The 22,301-nt window shown below is 41.3% G+C and overlaps 1 protein-coding gene across 4 annotated transcripts in view; it reads left to right on the top strand.

Annotated features, from left to right (window-relative positions):
• Positions 1 to 22,301, top strand: part of SIMC1 (SUMO interacting motifs containing 1) — a 55,826-nt gene that overhangs the window by 15,997 nt on the left and 17,528 nt on the right. For 3 of the 4 annotated variants that reach the window (XR_012063068.1, XM_072947198.1, XM_072947197.1), the window contains exons 2-7: positions 2,117 to 3,985; positions 7,931 to 8,163; positions 8,937 to 9,006; positions 13,069 to 13,223; positions 17,860 to 18,012; positions 19,851 to 19,979. Coding sequence is in view for 3 of the 4 variants with exons in the window: in XM_072947198.1 (XP_072803299.1) it covers positions 2,117 to 3,985; positions 7,931 to 8,163; positions 8,937 to 9,006; positions 13,069 to 13,223; positions 17,860 to 18,012; positions 19,851 to 19,979 (2,609 nt within the window). In the remaining variant the exon portion in view is untranslated. Of the gene's footprint in view, positions 1 to 2,116; positions 3,986 to 7,930; positions 8,164 to 8,936; positions 9,007 to 13,068; positions 13,224 to 17,859; positions 18,013 to 19,850; positions 19,980 to 20,987; positions 21,444 to 22,301 lie in introns of those variants that run through there. The other variant, XM_072947199.1, reaches the window with a different exon arrangement.

The raw sequence follows: 22,301 nt of genomic DNA, 5'->3' as shown, positions 1-22,301 counted from the left end.
AAAATAAAATCTTAACATATGCAGAAAAAAATCACTTGACAAAAAATTTAATGATTCTCAATGAAAACTCAGAAAAGGAAAAAAAATCTGTTAGAAAAGTGAACATTTGTTTTGAATGAGAAAAGAAATCACATTAAATTACAAACTATTAAAAGCTGAAAAAAATCTGATATGGGACATCTATGAAAACTCCACAACTGACATTATACTTAAGATGAAAGTCTCATGTGTCTGCTTTTAGCACATCTGTTGAAAATTATAGTGGATGCTTTAGCCATTGCAATAGACAAAAGAAAGAAATAAAAGAAATGGAGATTGAAAAGGGAGAAGTAAAACTTCTTTATTTGCAGACAAATGATTTTTTATATGGAAAATACTAAGGAATCTCCAAAAAGAGTTTACTTGAACTAGTAAATGAATTTAACAAAGTCGATGATAGAAGGATAATATACATAAACCAATAGTATCTCTGTACACCAGCAATGAATAATTAGAAAATGTCAAAAATTATTTCCATTTGCAATATCGTTATAAAAACATTAAATTCTTTGGGATAAAGAAAGAGGTGTGTACAGATGCAGTGGGGATAGAAGGGAGGAAACAAATAATTGAATCTGAGATGAGAAGTAATCTGGAGGAATTTGGCACATAGTCATGTCTGGGCTAAGTCCTGAAAGACAAACTTCCAAACAAAGAAATAATAGTTGTTCCAGGCAAAAGGAAAAAACATAAACAAACGTAAACAAACATAAAAATACTTGAGAATGCATGACACATTTGGGGATCTGAAGTAGTTCTGTGTGATGTGATCACATAAGGAGGAGCTAAATTATGAAGGATTTTATGAGTCTTACTCAGGCACTTGTCCTTTATCCTGTAGCTCATATGGTGGGTTTTAAGTGGGAGAGACATGGTAACGTTGCATTTTAGGAGTTGGTGAAGAAAAACGAGTTGGTGATGAAAAACGAGTTGAATTCAGACCCTCCATGGCCTTGCAGCTCTTCGTGTTGGGTTCAGCTCGCAGTAGAGAGGCAGTGACACCGCATGGCCGCTTCTTAGGGATGAGGCATTAGGTTTCACCAGGCAATCCCTACTCCAGGATGAGGTGCATGCCAGCTTCTCACCTGAACCACCCAGAATCCTCTGCCCTGCTTTGGTGCTGTTGACAGTGGTGCCCATCACACCTGTTTAAAGAGACAGCAGGGTAGCTCTGGTAGCAGCAATAGCTTTGCTGACAACAGCAATTGGTACCTAACATGCCAGTGGCAATGGTACGAAACGGAGTGAGGAGACCCCTGGAAGGCAGAGTAATATTCATCCTGGCTCATGACCCAGAGTTGTCTGCAGTGCCTCTGGCTGGCATCACCAGGCTTTGTGAACTGCCTAATGATTTTGCCAAGGAGTGGGAGTGAAGGCAGAAGGTTTCTCGGTAATTAATGTAGTTCGGGCTCAGACTTAACACTGGTTGCTTTTATAACTCTTACTGTATTATCCTGTCTAGAGGCCGATTATGTATTGAATGAAGTTGTACGTTCCTAGGCCCTAACAGGGAAAGAAGGAAACAGGCCTGGGTTTGAATGTCTGTCTCACCACGTAGATGTATCATCTGTAGGCAAATAATCTAACCCTCTGAACTCTGGTTTCCCCAACTGTATAATGGAGATGGCAGGGCCTCCCTGATAGGGTCATTGTGAAAATTCAAGATGTGTGAGAACACTCAACATGTTCTCAGCACACAGTGAAGTTCTCTTATATTAGCTTCCCTCCTTTAGTTTCTGCTGTAGGTTATCCTGTGTGTTTGCTTTTCCAATCAAAGGTTGCTTTTTACCTTGTGACTTCAGGTTGAAACCTTCCCTGCGACTCCTCTGTCCCTCTTGGATCACAAAACATTTCCGCCTGTGCCCTCTGTTATGTGCTTGTGGCATTTGGATAATTTAAGAAGGTATAGAAATTGCCAGCTTTGACAGTAGCAAAATTTTGCCCAAAGGAAATAAACTAATGCTTATGATATACAAGATGTATGAATTGTCAGTGAAGTAAAAAGGGTGAAATATGTTATCTGAGCTAAAGCTAAGACCACTGCTTGATCTCTTATCTTCTCACAATCCTTCAACAGGACTTCATTGACTTAACTAGAGAAACCAGACCAAGGGCAAAGGATCGCAGTGGACTCTGTGTGATTGACCTGACAAGATCTGAGGAAGAAAACAGACCCATTGCCACTCTTGACCTGACTCTAGAACCTGTTGCTCCTGCCCAGAAGGAGCCAGCCAGTCTTCAAACATGTGCCAGCCTCTCCAGCAAGGAGGTGGTGGAAGGGCGAGTGGACAGAAGCTCTCGGCCGACAGCACAGAGAATCATTAACAGTGATCCTGTGGATTTGGACCTGTTGGACGAAACTGCATTTGAAGGTCCTCAACCCCCTACATCCATCAGTGGGGACTCTGTTTATCCAGCAGAGCCAAACTGTAGCTCAACCATATTCAAAGGTGACCTCGGCTTCTTGGGAAGCCTACAACTACCTTCAGATGCTCACCCCCTCTCCCCGACAAGCACTAGTGGTAGCAGCAGCAATCAAAGGGCGCCCTTGCCATGCCCGCAGCAAGACGTGCCTTGCCCACCACAAGCCTTGCCGTGCCCACTGCGCGCCTTGCCATGCCCACTGCGCGCCTCACCATGTCCACCACGCGCCTCCTCGTGCCCACCGCGAGCCCTGTCATGCCCATCACAAACTGTGCAGTGCCAACTACAAACTTTGCCTCACCTGCCTCAGGAAGTGCCATGTCCTCCTCAAGATGTGCCGTGCCCTCCGCAGAATACTCCAGGTCCACCTCAGGGCTCATCTTGGCATCCTCAACACTCACCAAGCCCACCTCAAGACTCACTCTGCCCACCTCAAGATGTAACAGGCCCACCTCAAAACATATCATATCCACAGGGTGTGACACACCTGCGAGACATGTCACTGTCCCTGGGAGATGTGCCACAGTCCCTGGGAGACATGCCACCATCCCTGGGAGACGTGCCACCATTCCTAGGAGACATGCCACAGTCCCTGGGAGACATGCCACCATCCCTGGGAGACTTACCACCGTCCCTGGGAGACATGCCACAGCCCCTGGGAGACATGCCACAGCCCCTGGGAGAATTGCCACAGTCCCTGGGAGACATGCCACCGTCCCTGGGAGACATGCCACAGCCCCTGGGAGACTTGCCACAGTCCCTGGGAGACTTGCCACCGACCCTGGGAAACATGCCACAGTCCCTGGGAGACATGCCACAGCCCCTGGGAGAATTGCCACGGTCCCTGGGAAACATGCCACAGTCTCCGGGAGATGTGCCACAGTCACCAGGAGATGTGCCACAGTCATCAGAAGACATGCCACAGTCACCAAGAGATGTGCCACTGTTACCAAGAGATATGCCACAGTCACCAGCAGATATACGACAGTCACTAAGAGACATGCCACAGTCACCAGGAGATGTGCCACAGTCACCAGGAGATGTGCCACAGTCACCAGGAAATGTACCACATTCACCTGGAGATGTCCCACACTTATCAGGAGATGTGCTGCATTCACCTGGCGACGTGCCACGCTTGCCAGAAGATGTGCCGCACACACTTGGAGACTTGCCTCATTTGCCACGATTCAGGCCCGACTCTCCCCCAAACGACATACAGAACCACGACACGCCTATGGACATCTCAGCTCCATCCTCTCCACGCTGCTCTCCCGGCCCGCAGTCTCCACAGTCTGAAACTCCCTTAGAGAAAGTTCCTTGGCTCTCGGTCCCGGGAACACCAGCCAGAAAAGGGATGTCACCGTCCCAGCCTGCCGGCGCCGCGTCAGCCCGGGTACCAGCACAAGCGCCGCGAGGTGGGCCGCACAGCAGGCCGTGCCTGCACAGGCTGAAGTTCTTCCTGCGGCCTCCGGTGCATCACCTCTTCTTCCAGACACTGATCCCAGACAAAGACTCGAGAGAGGTGAGCCGCCACGTCTTCCCCTAGGGATTAGGCGCCCTCACCAGAGGCCTAGCATAAGGTTACTGTGCTGTAAGGAGTCCGTGCAGGCGAGGACAGGCCCAGCGTGAGTTTGACATTTTTATCTTTCCCCCACTTACGGCACCGCTCAGTGCAGAGTCAGATCTGGGTTCAAGTTTCAGACCTGCACTGAAAAACTGGTGCTGGAGAAGTCACTTGACCTTTCTGAACCTAAGGTTTCCTTTCTGTCTGTAAAGTGGAAGTGAGAATAGATCTCGCAGCATCATTAATGAGATAACATGTAGAGCACCTGTTAGAGTGTCCGGCTCACCACAGGCCTTCGTCAGATGCTTCTCTTCTGTTCCTGTGCCTGTCCGTCCCCGATGCCCTCACTACAGCGCCTGCATCACAGAGATGATTATGCTCATGACACTTCAGTGCCTTCAAAATTATTACTCTCTAACTTTGGGGGAGGAAGCTCAATTTTAAGATTTTTATTTTAATTCAAATATAGTTGATTTTACAGTATTGTGTTAGTTTCAGGTGTACAGCAAAGTGATCCAGTTATGTATTTTTTCAGATTATTTTCCACTATAAGTTGGTACAAGATATTAAATATTGTTCCCTCTGGTGTACAGTCAATCCTTACTGCTGATCTGTTTTATGTATAGTAGTTTGTATGTGTTCATCCCATACTGCTAATTAACCCTCCCTCCTTCCTTCCCCTTTGGTAACCGTAAGTTTGTTTTCTGTGTCTATGAGTCTATTTCTGTTTTGTATACAGATTCATTTGTATTAATTTTTTTAGTTTCCACATATAATTGATGTCATGTAATATTTGTCTTTGTCTGACTTACTTTACTTAGTATGGCTCTGTAGGTCCATCCATGTTGCTGCAAATGGCAATGTTTCATTCTTTTTTATGGTTGAGTGATGTATATATATATATGCCACGTCATCTTAAACCAGTTGTCTGCTGATGGGCATTTGGGTTGTTTCCATGTCTTGGGTACTGTAAATAGTGCTGCTGTGAACATTGGGGTGCAGGTATCTTTTCAAATTAGAGTTTTCAACAGGTACATGCCCAGGCGTGGGATTGCTGGATATGGTAGCTCTACTTTCAGTTTTTTAAGGAACCTCCATACTGTTTTCCACAGTGGCTGCACCAGTTTACATTCCCACCAACGGTGTGGAATTCCTTTTTCTCCACACCCTCTCCAACTCAATTTTAAGATTTTAGTGGGCATGCGCCTTCCGATTGGTCTTCATTGATCTATAAGAACAAAACCAGACGCATAAGAAAAAAAAATCTGTGGCTCTGTCCCCCAACATGAAGCTTTTTTCATTATAGGTTGCCGCATTCCCAACATTAAGAATGGCTTGAAGTAGTTCGAAGAATTCAAAAGGTACATTCTCCTCTTGGAGCAGTCAGTGATCCAGCTTAGCACATGTCAGGCATTCACACTGATTTGGCTTTGGAGAGTGATTTGTTTTTCCTCTCATTTTAATTGTTCTGTCTTCTCCTGTATCTTATGTCTTCTCCTTCTGCATAGCTCTCCTCAGCCACAGGCTCAATCTCTTTCTTCCTGTGGGTTTGCTTCAGGTTGGTCGATACATCATTTCCATGATCAAGAGCACGTGAGGGCCTTCAGAAAGTTGGTGTTTCCCTAGTCAAAGCTGTAGTGAAGCCGTCCGTAGGCACAGATCCACCACCTTGTGTGTACCCATAACTCAGATCACAGGGTGGCAGTTAGGCCACACAGACTGAATTCTTCTTCTTTGTTTCTTACCTTCTTCAAGAACCTCAGCCATCTAGAATACATCTGTAATTCTTTTCCATCTTCTCTGCTTTTTTGGGGGGCCTTTTTATAAGTACTTCACTAAGTCATTTTTCCCCAGAACTTTTTTTTTTTAAAGCATGATGTACTTTATTTTCTCTTCTAGTCAAATTTATTAGGGGTTTTGGTCAGTTTTACATTATTTTTAATGAAATATAGTTGATTTACAGTGTTATATTAGTAATGGGCAAAGGATTTGAATAAACATTTCTCCAAAGTTGCTTAGTGTCATTAGTCATTAGAGAAATGCAAATCAAAATCACAATGGGATATCACTTTATATCCACTAAGACAGCTATAACAATATTTTTATTGACATATAGTTGATTTACAATGTTCTGTTATTTCAGGCATACCGCAAAGTGTTTCAGTTATCTTTTTCAGATTATATTCCATTATAGGTTATTACAAGATTTAAATATAATTCCCTGTGCTACACAGTAAATCCCCCCCAAAACTTCTTAGCCAGTCTCCATGCTGCCACTTACCAGCTATTGACCTTAACTCTTCTGAGTCTCTTTTTGTTTCGCACTAAAGTAAGTCATAATGCCCGTATCATAGTGTTGTTTGGCTTAAAGGTAAACATATAAAAGTACAAAGCCACCTTTCAGGGCTATCGAAGTACTCTGTAAGTATTAGTTCCCCTTAAGGATAGGGGCATCAAAACAATTTATAAACTTCATTTATAGAGATCTCCATTTGTAGGTAAGTAGTGATAATACACGTTCAAGGTCATAAAGTGCAATGCATGTAGGACAGCTACCAAAGCGAGATTTTTGTTCTGCTATCTTCTCTTGCTCCTAATTCTCATTACATGCCATTCACAGCACTGGTCTCTCGTCAATGAGATCAGGGTTACCGTCAGGTGATTTGAGACACAAGAAAGCTAACTGGACTTCTCTCCTCCAAATTTCCTGGGAAGGCACTTCCAACCAACACTGTTCTACTATTACATATAAACTGTCAAAACTTTGGTTGGTGTTTTAAAATGAATACTTATTCTCAGATTTTAAAAATAATGCTTGCTTAGTATAAGACATTTTTAATATAAAATATTAAAAAATAATTACCCGTGGTGCAATCAGTCAGCATTTATGATTGTTAATAACTAGGTATATTTCCTTCCCGGTTGCCTTTTTATATGTAGGCACTTAAAATTTTTTAACAATTGAGATTTTTAACAAAAGTATTTTTCTGTTAGTTTTTTTGTTGTTTATAAAGAGTGTGTATGAGTTTAGAGGGTAGCTCTGGAGCTAAACCACCAATGTATGAAACCAGCTTCTGCCATCTGTTGCGTGACAAATGCTTACTCTCTAAGCTTCAGTTTCCTTATCTGTGAAGTAGGAATAGTTATTACTATTATTATGTATTAGCATGTATCTCTTAGAGTTATTATGAGAATTAAGTGAGGACAAGTTAAATATTCAAAAATTATTGTTGTTATCATTATTGTTGTTATAATATTCCCATATCAAACCTTTTAATGTTTTTCTTCTAATTATGAAGGTAACATGTGTCTATTACAGAAACACTGAAAAATACTAAAGAACGTGTAGAGGAAAAATCATCCATCATTTCACCACCCAGATGATAGAAAACCACTTTTCACATATTCTCTCTCAGTCTTTATAAACATAGTGTTTGGGGGTAGGGATGGGGGTAGGCGTTGAAGCAACCTAGTATATACTATTGACTCAAAAAAATCAGAACAGAATTCTTCTAGCAATAAAACGTATTTAAAATCTCTCTATTCATCTCTCTGTTTCAGTATTTGATATTGTAGCATAACTACCCCTAACTATCTCATCGCTCTCACTCCAGAGTCAACTTCGACCAGCTCTTGACTCTTTTGTACTTTCCTTCTTATGCTGTATTTTAACACGGATGAAATCATGTTATATGTAGAATTTTGAATTCTCATTCTTTAACTTAATATCAGCATTTTCCCATGTCATTAGAAGTTTTTTAGACAAGGCTTTCCAGTCTCTATTTTTAAAATTATGAATATTTAAGGTACATGAAAAACTTTGCTGTCTTCAACTTGTTTCAGAATCTCTTAATTTTATGTCTATAGGAACCCACCCTAATTTCTTTCTTTTTATCTCTACAGAGCAAGGGTCAAAAATTAGAACCCATTCCTCATCGAAGACTAAGAATGGTAACAAACACCATTGAAGAAAATTTTCCCCTGGGGACTGTGCAGTTTTTGATGGACTTTGTGTCACCCCAGCATTACCCACCCAGAGAAATTGTGGCTCACATCGTCCAGAAAATCCTGCTCAGTGGCTCGGAGACTGTGGATGTCCTAAAGGAGGCCTACATGCTTCTCATGAAAATTCAACAGTATGAACCTTAGCTGTTAGCATATCTTCTAGGGAACTTGGACTCAGAGCACAGCTTTCTCCTGCCTAAGCTTTATTCAGCTAACCATTAGAGAGGGTGACTTAGTATATTAGTATCATTTGGATTGCAAGTGACAGGAAACTCAATCCAAACTGGCTTTAACAGCTGGTAAAAGAGAATTTAATGATTCATGAAACTAGAAACCTAGGAATAATATGTGACTTAATTCAGTTCAAAAATGGTTATCAGGATCCAGTTTTCAGCTCTATTTTGCTTCTGTTTTTAGGATTCATATGGTAGCCTTTTCAGCCTCCAGCTTTTATGACACTCTTAGTACAAGAGGGAGTCCACTTCCTTTATAATCACACAAGAGTTCTCAGATTGAGTCTTGTAGACTTTAATTGGCATAACATAAGACATGGGTGCATCTTTGGGCCAGTCATTGTGAACTGAGGGGTAGAATCTCATGATTAGCTCAACATGCTTCACAAGCTTCATCCCGGTCCTAGTAGGTAAAGCCAATGGGCTAAGAATAATAGAGAGTTGACTTCTTTAAGGCAAAATTGGGGCACTAATGCCTCTCAAAAGAGAATGGATGCTGAGTAGCAAAAAAGAGTGAAGTTCAACTACCCTCAGATGAAATGGTATCATACCAAAGGGCGGGCAAGAGCACTGAGGGTGAGAGGGGGCTTCTTGCTTCTATCATCTTCCAGATCCCACCCCTGTTTCCACTAACCCCACCAGAATTCTAATTGATGTCACTTGACTTTCAGGCTACATCCAGCTAATGCCAAGACGGTAGAATGGGACTGGAAGCTCCTCACTTATGTCATGGAAGAAGAGGTAACATAACAACTACAATCTTGTAAATCTTGTGCAGAGGAAGTTTTAACTAGAAACAAAAGTGACAGTAAATCTGATAGTAAAGTCTTCACCATTATTCCTTCCTTTAACTCCCCTGCCCACCAAAAAATTCCTATTGAAAAGGTATGTGCTGTCTTCCAACTCAAGATTGAATACACTCATTTATCCCTCTCCTTCTTGAGACCCCATTTATAATAACAGTAAATAAACAGAGAAAGTTGTAAGCCTATGGCAATGAAAATAAGCGGAAAGACAATAGGTTTGAATGATGATTGGAAGAGCTAAAGGAAATGTAAGAGTGATGATTGATGAAGGTAGACAGAGAAAGCTACAGGCTAGACTACATGAGGAAGGGCTGTAGCCAAAGAGGGAGGGAGTCCACCCTTCAGAGCAGAGAAGTTTTGGACTCAGAAACACAATATATAAGAAGATTGGAGTAGGATATGAGCTGTAAATTTGTTAATATTTTGTAGGTGGAACTGACAGCCTCTCCATTTTTGAATACAGAAAAATTAGTTGCCAGGTTACATACCCTTCAGGCAAAAAGAACAGAGGATTCATTGTCTAAAGAAATTGAATGAACCACCTGTCTTAAATGAAGGCAGCTAGTGTAGAGCTGGTGCACCAGAAAAAAATATCTTCTGCATTCTGACCTTTAGGGATCCCTCAAGTTAATTGCCAGCTTCCTGTCTGCTCACCCAAAAGCACTTGGATGGAGCAAATTACTGTCAGCTTAGAATTCTATACTCAGCCAAACTACTAGTCAACTGTGACGGCAGAATAAAGACATCTCCAGACATGTATGAACTTGAAGAAGTATCCACACACACCATTTCATAGATTACTTGAAGATGTGCATCCAGAAAATAGGGGAATAATCAAAAGAGCGGGAGGCACAGGATCCAGAGAACACTGGATCTAATCCAGAAGAGTAAGAAAGAGAAGTCCTGAGATTACCACAAATAATAGACTTAGAGGGCAGTCATTCCAGATTAGAGCAAAATAACACAGGGCTTTCAGAAAGGATGATCTGGGAAACACCACCTAGATGGTAGACAAGGAAGCTCCAGGCCCTTGTTCCCCGATGGAGACACCAAGTTAACAACAATGTATGGACCAGAATACCTTTGTGAAAACTATTCTATAGAGACCAGCTGAGAAGTTGCAGTACCCAGGCCAATGCATAACCAAGAAGGTGCTCTCCTGAAAGGACTAGGAAAGTCTGTGGTATTTTGTGTGCCCATGCCCCCTCCCCCAACCCAGCACAGCACAGTGAAACTGGGAGGAAACCTCCCATAGCCTGGCTTCTCCCTTGGGGTGGAAACAAAAAAGTAGATGTCAAGTCCGATGTTCTGGCTCGTTAGGGAAATGGTTTCTGTCTCACCTGACTCAGAGCACCGTTGGGAACAGTGGCATCATTTTCCAGCTGAGAAGAGAGGTGAGCACTGCAACATTTATAGCTGCAAAGAGTATACAGTTCCACAAACAGGTCTCTGAAGGAGCAAGAGACTGTGGGCTCTTAAGAAGAAATAGGGGCAAGCCACTTGGGAAATTAAGGCGGATAAAAGCACACACACCACCTCAGAGAAAACACATCCCCAGAAAAAGTCTGAGAAGTCCCAGAACCTCTAGCCAGGCTGAGTGATGAAGGTCTTGCCATGCATGAACTCAGTGGATGAAGACTGGGAAAGATGGTTGCTTTTTTCAAATGTTTGAGTCTCAAAAGAAGATTACAGGGTTTACAAAGAAACAAGGAAATGTGGCCCAATCAAAGAAATGAAATAAAGCTCCAGAAACTAACTCTAAAGAAACATGAATCTCTCAACTTCCTGACAAAGAATTTTTTTAAACTATCTTAAAGATGCTCAAGGAGCTAAAAGAGAATACAGATAGACAACAAACTGAAGCAGGAAAATGATGCATGAACGATATGAAAATATTAAACAAAGTATAGAAAACACACACATTCTGGAGCTGAAAATTACAGTAACTGAACTGAGAAAGTCACTAGAGGGGTTCAACAGCAGTCTTGATCGGGGAGGAGAAAAAAAATCACTGAACATGAAAAGGTCATTTGAAATCATTAAGACAAAGGAGCAAAAAGAAAACAGTAAAGAAAATTGAAGTGTGCCTAAGGAACTGTGGAACACCACTAAACAGACCATAAACACGTTGTGGGAGTCCCAGAAAGGGAAGAAAGGGGGTAGAAAGCTTATTTGAAGAAATAACCCCAAAACTTCCCAAATATGAGGAAAGAAATGGACATACAAATTCAGGAAGGTCATTTCCAATGAGGATAAACCAAAAAGATCCATACCAATATATGTTATGGTCAAGCTGTCAAAAGTCACAGACTTTTTCTTGAAAGCAGCAAGAAAAAAAGTGACTTATCATATATAAGTGAGTTTGCATAAGACTATCAGCGTATTCTCAGCAAAAGGCTTCAGGTCAGAAGGCAATGGGATGATGTCTTCAAAGTTCTGAAAGAAAAAAACTGTCAACCAAGAATATTGTATCTGGCAAAACTGTCTTTCAAAACTGAGGGAGAGCAACAGGAGAGAAATGACACATCACGTATAAGATCCTCAATACGATTATCAGCAGATTTCTCATCGGAACCTGGAGGCCAGAATGTAGTAGGGCTGATATTTGGTTTCAAAGTACCAAAGAATAAAACTCAGCCAAGATTCTTGTATCCACCAAAACTGTCCTTCAAAAATGAGGGAGAAATAAAGGCATTCCCAGATAAAAGCTGAGGGAGTTCGTTACCACTAGCCCTGCACAGCAAGAAATGCTAAAGAGAGTCCTGCAGGGTAAGATAAAACACTGAGCGGTAACTTGAAGCTAAATGAAGAAATAAAGATGTCAGTAAAGATAAATGCAATTATAAAAGCTATTATTGTAATAATGGTCCGCACCTCTACATTGATTTTCTGTATAATTTAAGTAATTAATCTGTTTTTAGTTCCTAATCTCAAAGCTAGTATTATTGTAACTTTGTAAATCCACATTTTGTTTTCTGCATAATTTAAGAGACTAATGTATTTGAAAGAATTATTAGTTTATTTGGGGGCACACAATGTATGAAGATATAGTGTTGTGATATCAATAACCAAAAGAGGTGGGGACAGAGCTGTAAAGGAGCAGAGTTTTTGTATGTCATTGAGGTTAAGCTAGTATAAATTCAAAATAGAGTATTATAATTTTAGAATGTTTAACATAATCCCCAGAGTAACCACAAAGACAACAGCTGATAGAATGTATACAAAAGGAAGTGAGAAAGAAATGTAAACATTTCACTACAAAAAATCAACTGAAGACGAAAGACAGTAGTGCAGGAAATGAGGGACCAAAAAAACTGTAAGGCAGTTAGAAAACAAACAGCATAAGGACAGAAGAAAGTCTTTCCTTATCAGTAAAGGGAAAACAACAAATCTGCATGCCTGCCAGCTATGTGACAGACACTTACACTGGCTTTGGTAAGGTTAGAGTTATCCTCACGCAAATCACAAGGACACTGGGATTCAGAAGGCGTAAGTTAAATAAGGGATGGGGCTGAGTTTCAAACAAACAAAAGTAAATGAAGAAAGCCCGTGCTCTTTACCTGCGTCAGTTGGGCTCCAACAGTGAGGATCATTTCACCTCTAACAGGAAACCTGGCTCAGACTTGCTTAATATGGATATGCATCAGCTCATATTACTAGAAGTTCAGCAGTGGAGCAGACATGATGTTTATTGATCTAGCACCTTGGCAGAGTCATTTTCCTGTCTCTCTGTTCAGATATCCAGTTTCAGGTTTATCCTGAGACTGACGGGTTCGGTGAGAGGAGGAGACCGACTTTTCAAGCTCTGGGATTGCCCTGTTCGCCCTGATTTGTAATGACCTAGACTGCCTGCTGTCTCGCAAAAGCCTCTCTTTTAGATACGGACACACTTACTGACTCATGAGCGTCCCTTGACAGTATTTAGGAGAGCCCAGTGCTCACTGTCATCCAGGAGATTGAGATGAAATACTTACTTCTCATTTTGTCCCTCCCCCAGGGACAAAATCTGCCCGGGCGAGTCCTCTTCCTGCGTTACGTAGTGCAGACCCTGGAAGATGACTTCCAGCAGATCCTGAGGAAGCAGCGACAGCACCTGCAGCAGTCCATCGCGAGCACTGTGCTCTCCTGTGACAAGCAACCCCACAATGTCAGGTAACCAGCCACCTGAGCCCTGGGATGCCAAGCGGGAGGGGCTGGAGGTGGGCAGCTACTCGAGTCTGGAGAATGTCAGGCGGGTAAGGGTTCCTAGTAACCAGGCAGTATGCCAGGGACAGTTACTATGGCTACAGACAGTCCTGCAAGGAGGCGTCTCTGTGCCAACCATGTGTCAGGCACCATGGCTTGCGTGGTTTTTCTCCCAAGACCATCAGACTTCCTTTAGTCTATTTCAGGATTGTTCACACAACCTCATGAGATCCAGAGGGGGAGCCTTAACGTGTGTAAAACTTTTCGCAGCTTTTATAAACCTAGACTTATTTCCATCCCCCTGAGTAACTCAAGATGGATCTCATTTCTCACTATTACTTTCTGAAAAGTCTGTTACGATAAAAGTCGCGTGGCTGACAGTGAGGTACAGTAAGTTAGCAAACACATGTTCTTTATTTGCAGAATCAGGGCCAAAGCTTCTGGAAGCTTCAGAGTGGGGAACTACCATATCCTTATACCAAGGAGGGAAATGGGATTTCTAGGGTTAGGATCTCAGGCTAGAATTTTCCTCCTGGAACTCCAACCCGTGCTTCTTTTGGAAACAGTTCTCACCAGCATTGTGTTTTTTCAGAGCGTCACTGAAACTTTTTCCCTCAAATTTATGTTCCCATATGTTCATGCATATTTGTTAAGAATAGTTTTCATTGGCCAGTGTGGGATATAGACTATTGTAACTCCTTTAATAAAAAAGAAGGAAGTTTCCTTATGTTTTTAGTATCAGTTAGCTTTTTCTCCCTTCGTTTGCCTGCTTAGATCCATTTTCCTAGATGTGGCGTTTTATGTGAAGTTGATACGTTAATGCTTATAGGGGTAGCAAAATCAGTGGGTAGAGAATCCACAGAGAGCACAGGATAGCATAGTTGGATTTAAAATAGAAAAATAACCATTTAAATAATGAGAGCAACTCTCCCGACCATTCTGCCTTGTGAGCATAGGCATTGGATTGGGAAATGGAAGACGCAAACCCAGCTCAATCCAGTAAGTCGCTCACTTTCATTTCCGCCTCGTGGTGTGAGCCTTTCACTTCATGGAGTGTGACTCTCAGGTTTAAAGAGAGGCATTTGTGGTCTCTAAATGCAAGCCACATCTCCCATTTTGTGCTTTATCAATGAGAAAAATCACTACCAGCTGTATTTAATTCAGCAAGAAATGGTTATTAGAGGTTGTGGTTACACGGATATGTGCATATATTTATCAAAACTTCTCAAACAACATAAAAGTGTGCTTTGATTCCTAAGGGGTGGAACAGTTCACAGAGCTCTCTAAGAGGCTTTTCAAAAGTGTCAATGTTACGAAAGGCAAAGCAAGACTGAGAAACTGTTCAAGATTAAAGCAAAAAGAAAAAAACCATCAAACAAAAAACCATATGCAATTTATTTTATATAAGTTACACCTCAAAGATAAGTTTTTTTTTTAAGAATAATGGTAAGTCAGTCTCCTTATGATCCCCTCTTAAGGGATTTTCTTTTCTTTCTTAACGGTGCATGCAAAGAGTAAACTAGTTCTACAAGATTTTAGAAATGCGCTACCCCCCAGACCCCGCCACCCACATTTCCCTTTTCCACAGGGGTAACTACTTCCCCCATGATTAGTGATTCTTTGAATTTTTACCTCTTTGTGGCCGAATAACCTGCTTGTGTTGCTAATTCTTGATTTTTCATTGTTAGCTACTATCTATTGAGTCTCCACATGAAAGATGAGGCAGTAGCTTTTCTTCCTCCCCACCTCCTCCCCCCACAACACACACTTCCCAGCCTCCATACCATTAATATTAATTATATCACAATTTTGTTTCGATTGGTATTCAGTGTTTTTATCACTATGACTGCGTGCGCTGGTCAGAGTTGAGCCAAGTACTAAACTGTGATTCCTCTTTCTCTCACACCTTTTTTGTTTTCCTCAGGGTTCGTCATTGCCTCTCTTTTAGTCTCCTCGTGTTCTGTGTGCGTATCCGAAGCAAACGCCAAAGTCTCTGCTGTTTGGCCTGAATATCCCCATGACGATGTTTATTCATTCTGGGTAGCCTTAACAGGTTCTTGTTGAAGATCTGGGGTGGGATGTTTTGACCTCCTTCAGTCTGGGTTGGTTGTCCTCTTTGCCAGTCTTTATCATAAATGTGGAAATCCCCTTCACCTGTTTCCAGTGTTGGATCTCTGTTTCCTGTCTTCTCTTTTTTGGTTTACTCCCTCATTTTGATGGGTGAGTCTCCAGTAGCTTCTTAGAAAGGTATGGGGGTAGTAAAATTTTTGAGATCTTGTATGTCTGAAAATATCTTCATCTTCCCACTCATTGATTAGGAAGTGAGTATAGATGTTGAGGTGAGGAGTAACTTTTCTACAGATCATTAAAGGAACTCTGCCATTGTCTTCTAGCTTCCAGAATCCCTGTTAAGAAGCCATAAGCTACTTTGATTACTGATTCTTTGTATATGCCCTGATTTTTCCCTCTGGAAGTGTATAGAATCCTCCTTTTGCCCAGTATGCTTATTGAAGGTCTATATTCATCTATTAGGCTGGGTATGCAGTGGGCCATTTCTTATCCTCCGTTCCTGAAAAACAGAGTTTTCATTCCTGTTACCATGTTTTTAATTTCCAAGAGCTCTTCTACTTTTTCTTTAACTATTCCTTTTTAAAATTAACAAACAGTATTCTGTTCTTGTTTTCTTTCATGGATCCATATCTTTTTATATCTTTGATGATACTAATGATGGCCTTTGTTTTTGTTAGTTCTCTGTATAATGTCTGCTTTCTCCAAGTTGCTTTGTTGAGGCGCGAGGAGGGTTTATTTGGGCTATTTTGGTCTTCATCGCTCATGTTAGAATATTCCCAAACATGTCTGGCAAACCTTGATAATCTATCCAAGTTTAGGGGTGACATCAAAAGCTGCTGGAAGCCCTGAGTACATGGGAGAACTTGTCATTTCTGAGTTTCCCTGTAGGTGGAACTGGCTGCCCGTTTCTTAGAAAAGACTTTGTCATTGTCTCTAAGTCTTTCCTCTGGGACTGGATGGGTTTTCCAGAAAAGACTTCCAATCTCCTACGTGAAGGATAAAGAGCGAGATGCCAGGTTTTTGGAAGACAGGTGTGGGAAGCTGGCAAGGGTCTCTGCATTCAACATGCATAGGTTCATGTCGTGCCCCTTGTTTCACTTTGCTGCCTCCGCTTCCCAGCTGTGCCTGGTGCCCCAGTCCAGAGGCCCTGTTTTACCTCTTCACAGAGTTGATCTGTAGTCTTCAGGGTTGGGGAGGGAGAGCTAGAGGGTCTAGAAGTCCTTTAAACAGCTTACAAGCCACCGTATTTATTTTAACTCACCCCCTTTCACCCTCACTTCATGGAAACCTTATGTGGCCATTTGTAGCACTTACTGAAGGTTTTTTTTTTTTTTTTGGTAAATAGGGTTAAATAGGATTGCTCTTCTCTACCGCTGGCTTAGGATTCAACTTTCTCAATTCTGCCAAGTCAGTTAAAATTTATCCCTTTGCCAAAGTCATTGACTTAGATTAAACATCATCTAAACATGACATTTGCCTTATTTACTTAGTTAATTGGTTACTTTCGATTTTGTCATTAACATCTCTTAACCCATCCCTTAAATCAAAGGCTGGGACCTTGATATTACCTACATCTAACCACACATTCATCCCCCATCACCCACTTTTGTACCTTCTTACACCCAAAGTAACTGGCATCCTGAATGTTCATCATTTTCCTTTCCTTTTTATTTAGTTTTATTGAATCTGCATGTGTTTCTATAAAGTATATACTTTTGTTTTAGTTCCTTTTAGCTGTATGTGACTATCATGCTGTATGTAATTGACTGGCATTTTTATATTTCAGTTAATATTACAGAGTACTAAGATTTGTCAATCTTATTATCTGTCACTGGAGCTTATTCATCTTCACTACTATATAATATTCTATTTTGTGCCTAGACTTCATTTTCCTTCCAGCTTCCAAATATTCTCTGTTATTATCTCCCCTCCTTTTCTTCCTTTCTTTGTGGATTTTTAAAATAATTATTTACAGTAGTATTAGTGGGATTTTAGGAGGGAACAAAATCAGATGTATATTCTAATCCACCATTTTCACATGGGTTACTTAAGTGATCATCAGAAGTAATTTTGACTATATAAGATGTTTTTACCTTACTAATTTTGAGTAATTTTACCATACCCTTTATAAAGTATGTCTCTACTGTACATACACTAAACCTTGATTATTAGCATTAATAGCTGGCACTTAATAATAGAAAGCCAGCAAGGTCACCCAGTCCAACTTTCTACCTTGTCAAGAAATGTTCCTGGTCAGGAAGCCACATATGGTGCTCTTTGACCTTGGAGATACCTTTCAGTAATTATAACTTAAAGAAAAGTGTTGATATTTTATTTAGCTTTTGTAGCCTTACTGCAGTTAAACGTGGGGTTTTCATTAGACTTTTTAAATGCTGAAAATAGCCCTAGGGCCCTCTCTGTTGCCCTTAGGGAAATGTAGGGGTCTATGAGCCCATGTTAAGGTTGCAGTTCTGAGCACCATACAGTAAAACAGAGCTGAAACTTTTTCTCTCTTATCTTTTCTCCTTTGCAGGGATGTCATCAAGTGGTTGGTCAGAGCAGTAACCGAAGACAGGTTAACTCAGCCCCCAGATGAGAATCAAACCTCTCCAGGAACAGGAATCTTGAAGGCCAGCAGTAGCCACCCTCCTCCCGAGCCCAACCTGACGAAGAACACCAATCAGCTGTAAGGGGCAGGCAGAAGTTTTCTCTCCTGGGGCTACTGGGGTCTACTCTTTTAGAGAACAGCCCCACTCCCTAAGAGCAGTTTCCCCCAAATTAACGAGCTCTTGTAACTTAGGCTGATTCTTACTAAAGGCCGTCTTAGCTCGACTGAAGGCTGAATTCCTAATTCCAGAGGTAAAACAAAAGCGGCGCTCTCCCCCTAGATGAATAGGACTTCCCTAAGGGAATACAGATTCACAAAGCTCAAGTGGAACAGAAGCTGGGGGACACTGCCGTCCTTTTCCTGAGGTCCCAGGTACAGTGCAAGGTTCCAGCTCCTCACCGCTCCATCTGTCCACTGACAGAAGAGGAGTCGTGGGCAGTGGGTGGTCCAGCGGCCCCTAGTCCCCACGCACCTGTGTCTCTCTCCTCCAGTCCTGGGAGAAAGAGAGCAGCTCAGCATGCAGGCTTCACCAGATCACAGCAGCAGTGGCTCAGCCCAGGGGAGACCGCACTGGAAAGAGATTCCTGACGTTTAATTGTATGGGGTCCAAAGTGGTCTTGGCATTCTTTGAGAAATGCCAGGATTTTAGGGGCTGGAGCTGCCCTTGCACAAATAACCTGCTATTTTATGTCAATCATATTGTTAAAAGCCAGGCACGCTTGATGTTTCAAACACAGTGTTTGTGCCTAAAGTCCCAGTGCTGTGTTACAATCTAGTTGCACTGACCTGATTTTCTTAAGAGTGCTGCGGGCTTTAACTAATTTGGGAGACAATCCTGTACCGAAAGGGAGAATGTTTTGGAACGATGACGCATCTGCTTGGGCAGACTGGGGGCAATCCTAAGAAGGCTTAGCCCAGAACCCCAGGATACAGACCCAAGAGAGAGGCAGACACTGTTCCTTAAATGAAAGATAATCTAATAATAATGATAGTAATAAATTTATTGCAAGTAAATATTAGTAGAAATAAAAGTAGGGCCCTCTGAAAGTCAGTTTATCATGGTCTCAGCAATAGTAGGCACTTCTGTTTACCAATAGCGAGTGCCTGTCTGCCAGACACCTTACCCAGCACAGCTTTATGAAATAGGTATATTGTTTCCCCTTTTTAGAGATGAGAAGACTTGGACTCAGCAGTCTAGTAATTTGTCAGCAATTGAACAGCTTGTCACTACAGAGCCACAACCCGATGCCAAAGTCCTTCACCCACCTGTTGCATCAGTGGATGGAAACTTTCTGAAAACAGAGCCCTTTCTTCCCTCACAAGTAATAATGCATGTTAGAAAAGGCTGGCTTCAGGCCAGGCTTCCGCGGGGTTGCCCAGATTCCTTCTGCCACATCAGCCTGGCTCTCCCCCACAGTGAGGTCTAATGAGAGAGAAGGGCATGTTCCACCAGTTGAAATTCTAAGACTGAGCTTAGTAAAGGATTATTGTAAAGGAGTCAGTAACAGGGGGAAACTACATGGTAAATATGTATCTTCTCCTATCAAAGAGTTTCAAATAGTTGCTAGTCATTCTGGACATGTTTCTTCATCTGTGAAATAGAGGAGTTATGGGTTAGACGATCCTTAAAGTTCTCTAGATCCTTAAGATTGTGTGTTTCTATGTTTGAATTTAAAAGCAGCTTGCTTTTGCAGCTCAGCCCCAGGTTCTGAGAGGTTCAGATAGTATGATCTGGCGAAAGGGATTCAGGTAGGTGACATTGCTAATAAAAGCATGCTGACGGCTTGAGTAGTTTTCCCGACCTAGTGTGTGCTTTACAAGGTCCTTTAGTACACTGGAGGGGACCACATCCCAGCCAGCAGGGTAGCTCTTTGACAGGCCCTCCCGCTCACTTGTGTTCTGTGTTCTGGACTCAGGATTGTGTGCCAGCTGCAGAGGATGCTGTCCATAGCCGTCGAGGTGGACAGGACCCCCACATGTAGCTCCAATAAAATTGCTGAAATGATGTTTGGGTTTGTGCTGGACATTCCTGAGAGGAGTCAGAGGTGAGTCTTAGTTTTGTTTTGTTCTTTGATCTGGGAACATAATTCCAAAAGAAAGTTCAAAACAGTAGTTAAGTTAGGAAAAAAAGAGGTAGAGGGAGAGTTCCTGTCTCTTTAACCTTTTGAAAGAAAGAGGTTCTCAACCAAGTGCTATTATTTGCAAGTGAGGCATAATTTCTTGGGAAGAGGCAGGGTACCTTAAATGGAGCCTCAGTTTTCCCACTTTATTCATTTGCCTAACAGCTTTACTCATCCCTCGAGGTTCAGCTGCTAAGCACTACGATCTTCTCTGACCCTCCGCCATAGATCCTAGCGTAAATGTTCTCTAAAGTCTTGATAGATGAATGAGTAAGCCATGTCCAATTTTAGGGGACAAAGAGGTGACCCAAGAATAAATAGAATTGCACCTCAGAATGAGCCTAGATAGTAATAAGGAATTCAGTTTCTCTTAGCATGACTTAGTAAGGCATTCCATTAGGAAGGGATAAAGAAACAGAGTTCTTAGCTAGGACCAGTGATTCTGCCTCTGAACCAGTAATTTTAGAACCCAAAGGAGGAAGAATAAACTAGAATAAATATGAATTCATGAACAGTTGCTGGTACAGAAAATAACTATGAGAGAGCCATTGTACGATGCTGACCTTCAGGGAAATTACCTTCATCAGTTCCATGTCTTCTTCCCCTGCCCATCCTCTAAGCTCCCAGATGGCAGTCAAGACTATTCTTGTACAGTTCCGGTTCCTCTGTTAGAAGAAAATACCATACCAAATAGTGTTGTAATAAAGATTGAATTAAAGTACCCTGCTAAGACATTAAGATAAACATTTATTGGGTCCCTACAACGTGCCAGTCATTGTCACACTAACTGTGTCATGTTTTCATAAAACTTTATAATGTTATTCCTATTTAACAAGTGAGAAAAATATTATAAGTAGTTAGATAACTAGCCCACGGTTACACAGCTAATCAGATTCAGAATCCAAATTTAAACCTGGGACTTCTTAATTCCAGGGCCAGTTCAATGAAGGCAACATGTTGCAGTGGTCAGCCAGGAGGAAGCCTCTATAAATGCCATGCTTGCTCTATCACTTTCATAGGAGTATTTCATTTGGGCCCAACTTCTGCACCATTCATTCATTTATGCCCAGATTCTGCTGAGAGATCGTAAATCTAATGGGTAACTATAAATAAATTTAGACTTGACATAGACAAAAATAATTTAAATAAAACCTAGCCCTACTTCAAAACTGTCTCAGAAAGGGCAAATTGGCAACCACGCAAATGTACTAGAAGATACGTAATATGGCCTTTTCCTTGGTTTATATTGATTTTTTAAAGTTTAGGTATAATTTACATGCCATTAAATGATGCAAACTAATTTACGTAAGTATCATTCCATGAGTTTTGACAAATGCATACTTCATGTGACCTCCCCCTACAACCTGGCTGAATTCACTTATTTTAGTAGGAATTTTTTGTGGTTTTCTTAGGATTTTCTACATGCACAATGTACTGTCTGCAAATAAAAACAATGTAACCTCTTCCTTTCCAATCTGTGTGCCTTTTGCTTCTTTTTCTTGCTATGTTGCATGGGCTAATACCTCCAATAGAATGTTGGAGAATAGATAAGAGCAGACATCCTTGCCTTGTTCCTGATCTTAGGGGGAAAACATTCGGTCTTTAATCATTAGGTATGTTAGCTGTAGATGTTTCATAGCTGATTTGTCAGATCGAGGAGGCTTCATTCTACTTCTAATTTATTGTTTTTATGAAGACTAGGTATTGGAATTTGTGAAATATATTTTCTTCATCTTTTGAGATAGTCATAATTTTTCTCCTTTGTTCCATTGATGTGATGAATTACATTGATTAATTTCTAAAAGTAAACTAACCTTGCATTCCTGGAACTAAAAAATCCTACTTGATTGTGATATGTTATCCTTTTTGTATTGACAGATTCAGTTTGCTAATATTCCTTTTGCATCTATATTTACTAGAGATACTGATCTGTAATTTTATTTTCTTATAGTGGCCTCCCTCACTCATATTTAAAGAAATGTAAATTAAAACTACAGTGAAATAGCCCTTTCTAACTTACCTATAGTAAAAATTGTAAAGTACTATAAGACACCATTAGTGAGGCTGTGAGAAAGCAGGTAGGTACTTATACATTGGTGATGGGAATGCAAAATGGCACAAGCCTTATGGAGGGGAGTTTTACAGCTAAATGTAAATTTACCTCTTGACCTAGAAATCTCATATATAGGAATTCACCCTGAAGATACACTTCTAACAATATGGAAATACATATGCACCAGGATAGTT

Source organism: Vicugna pacos, chromosome 22 (genome assembly GCF_048564905.1).
Source record: "Vicugna pacos chromosome 22, VicPac4, whole genome shotgun sequence".
Taxonomy (NCBI): domain Eukaryota; kingdom Metazoa; phylum Chordata; class Mammalia; order Artiodactyla; family Camelidae; genus Vicugna; species Vicugna pacos.
Note: the sequence above shows the minus strand (reverse complement) of the source record. Positions and strands in the feature narration are given on the sequence as shown.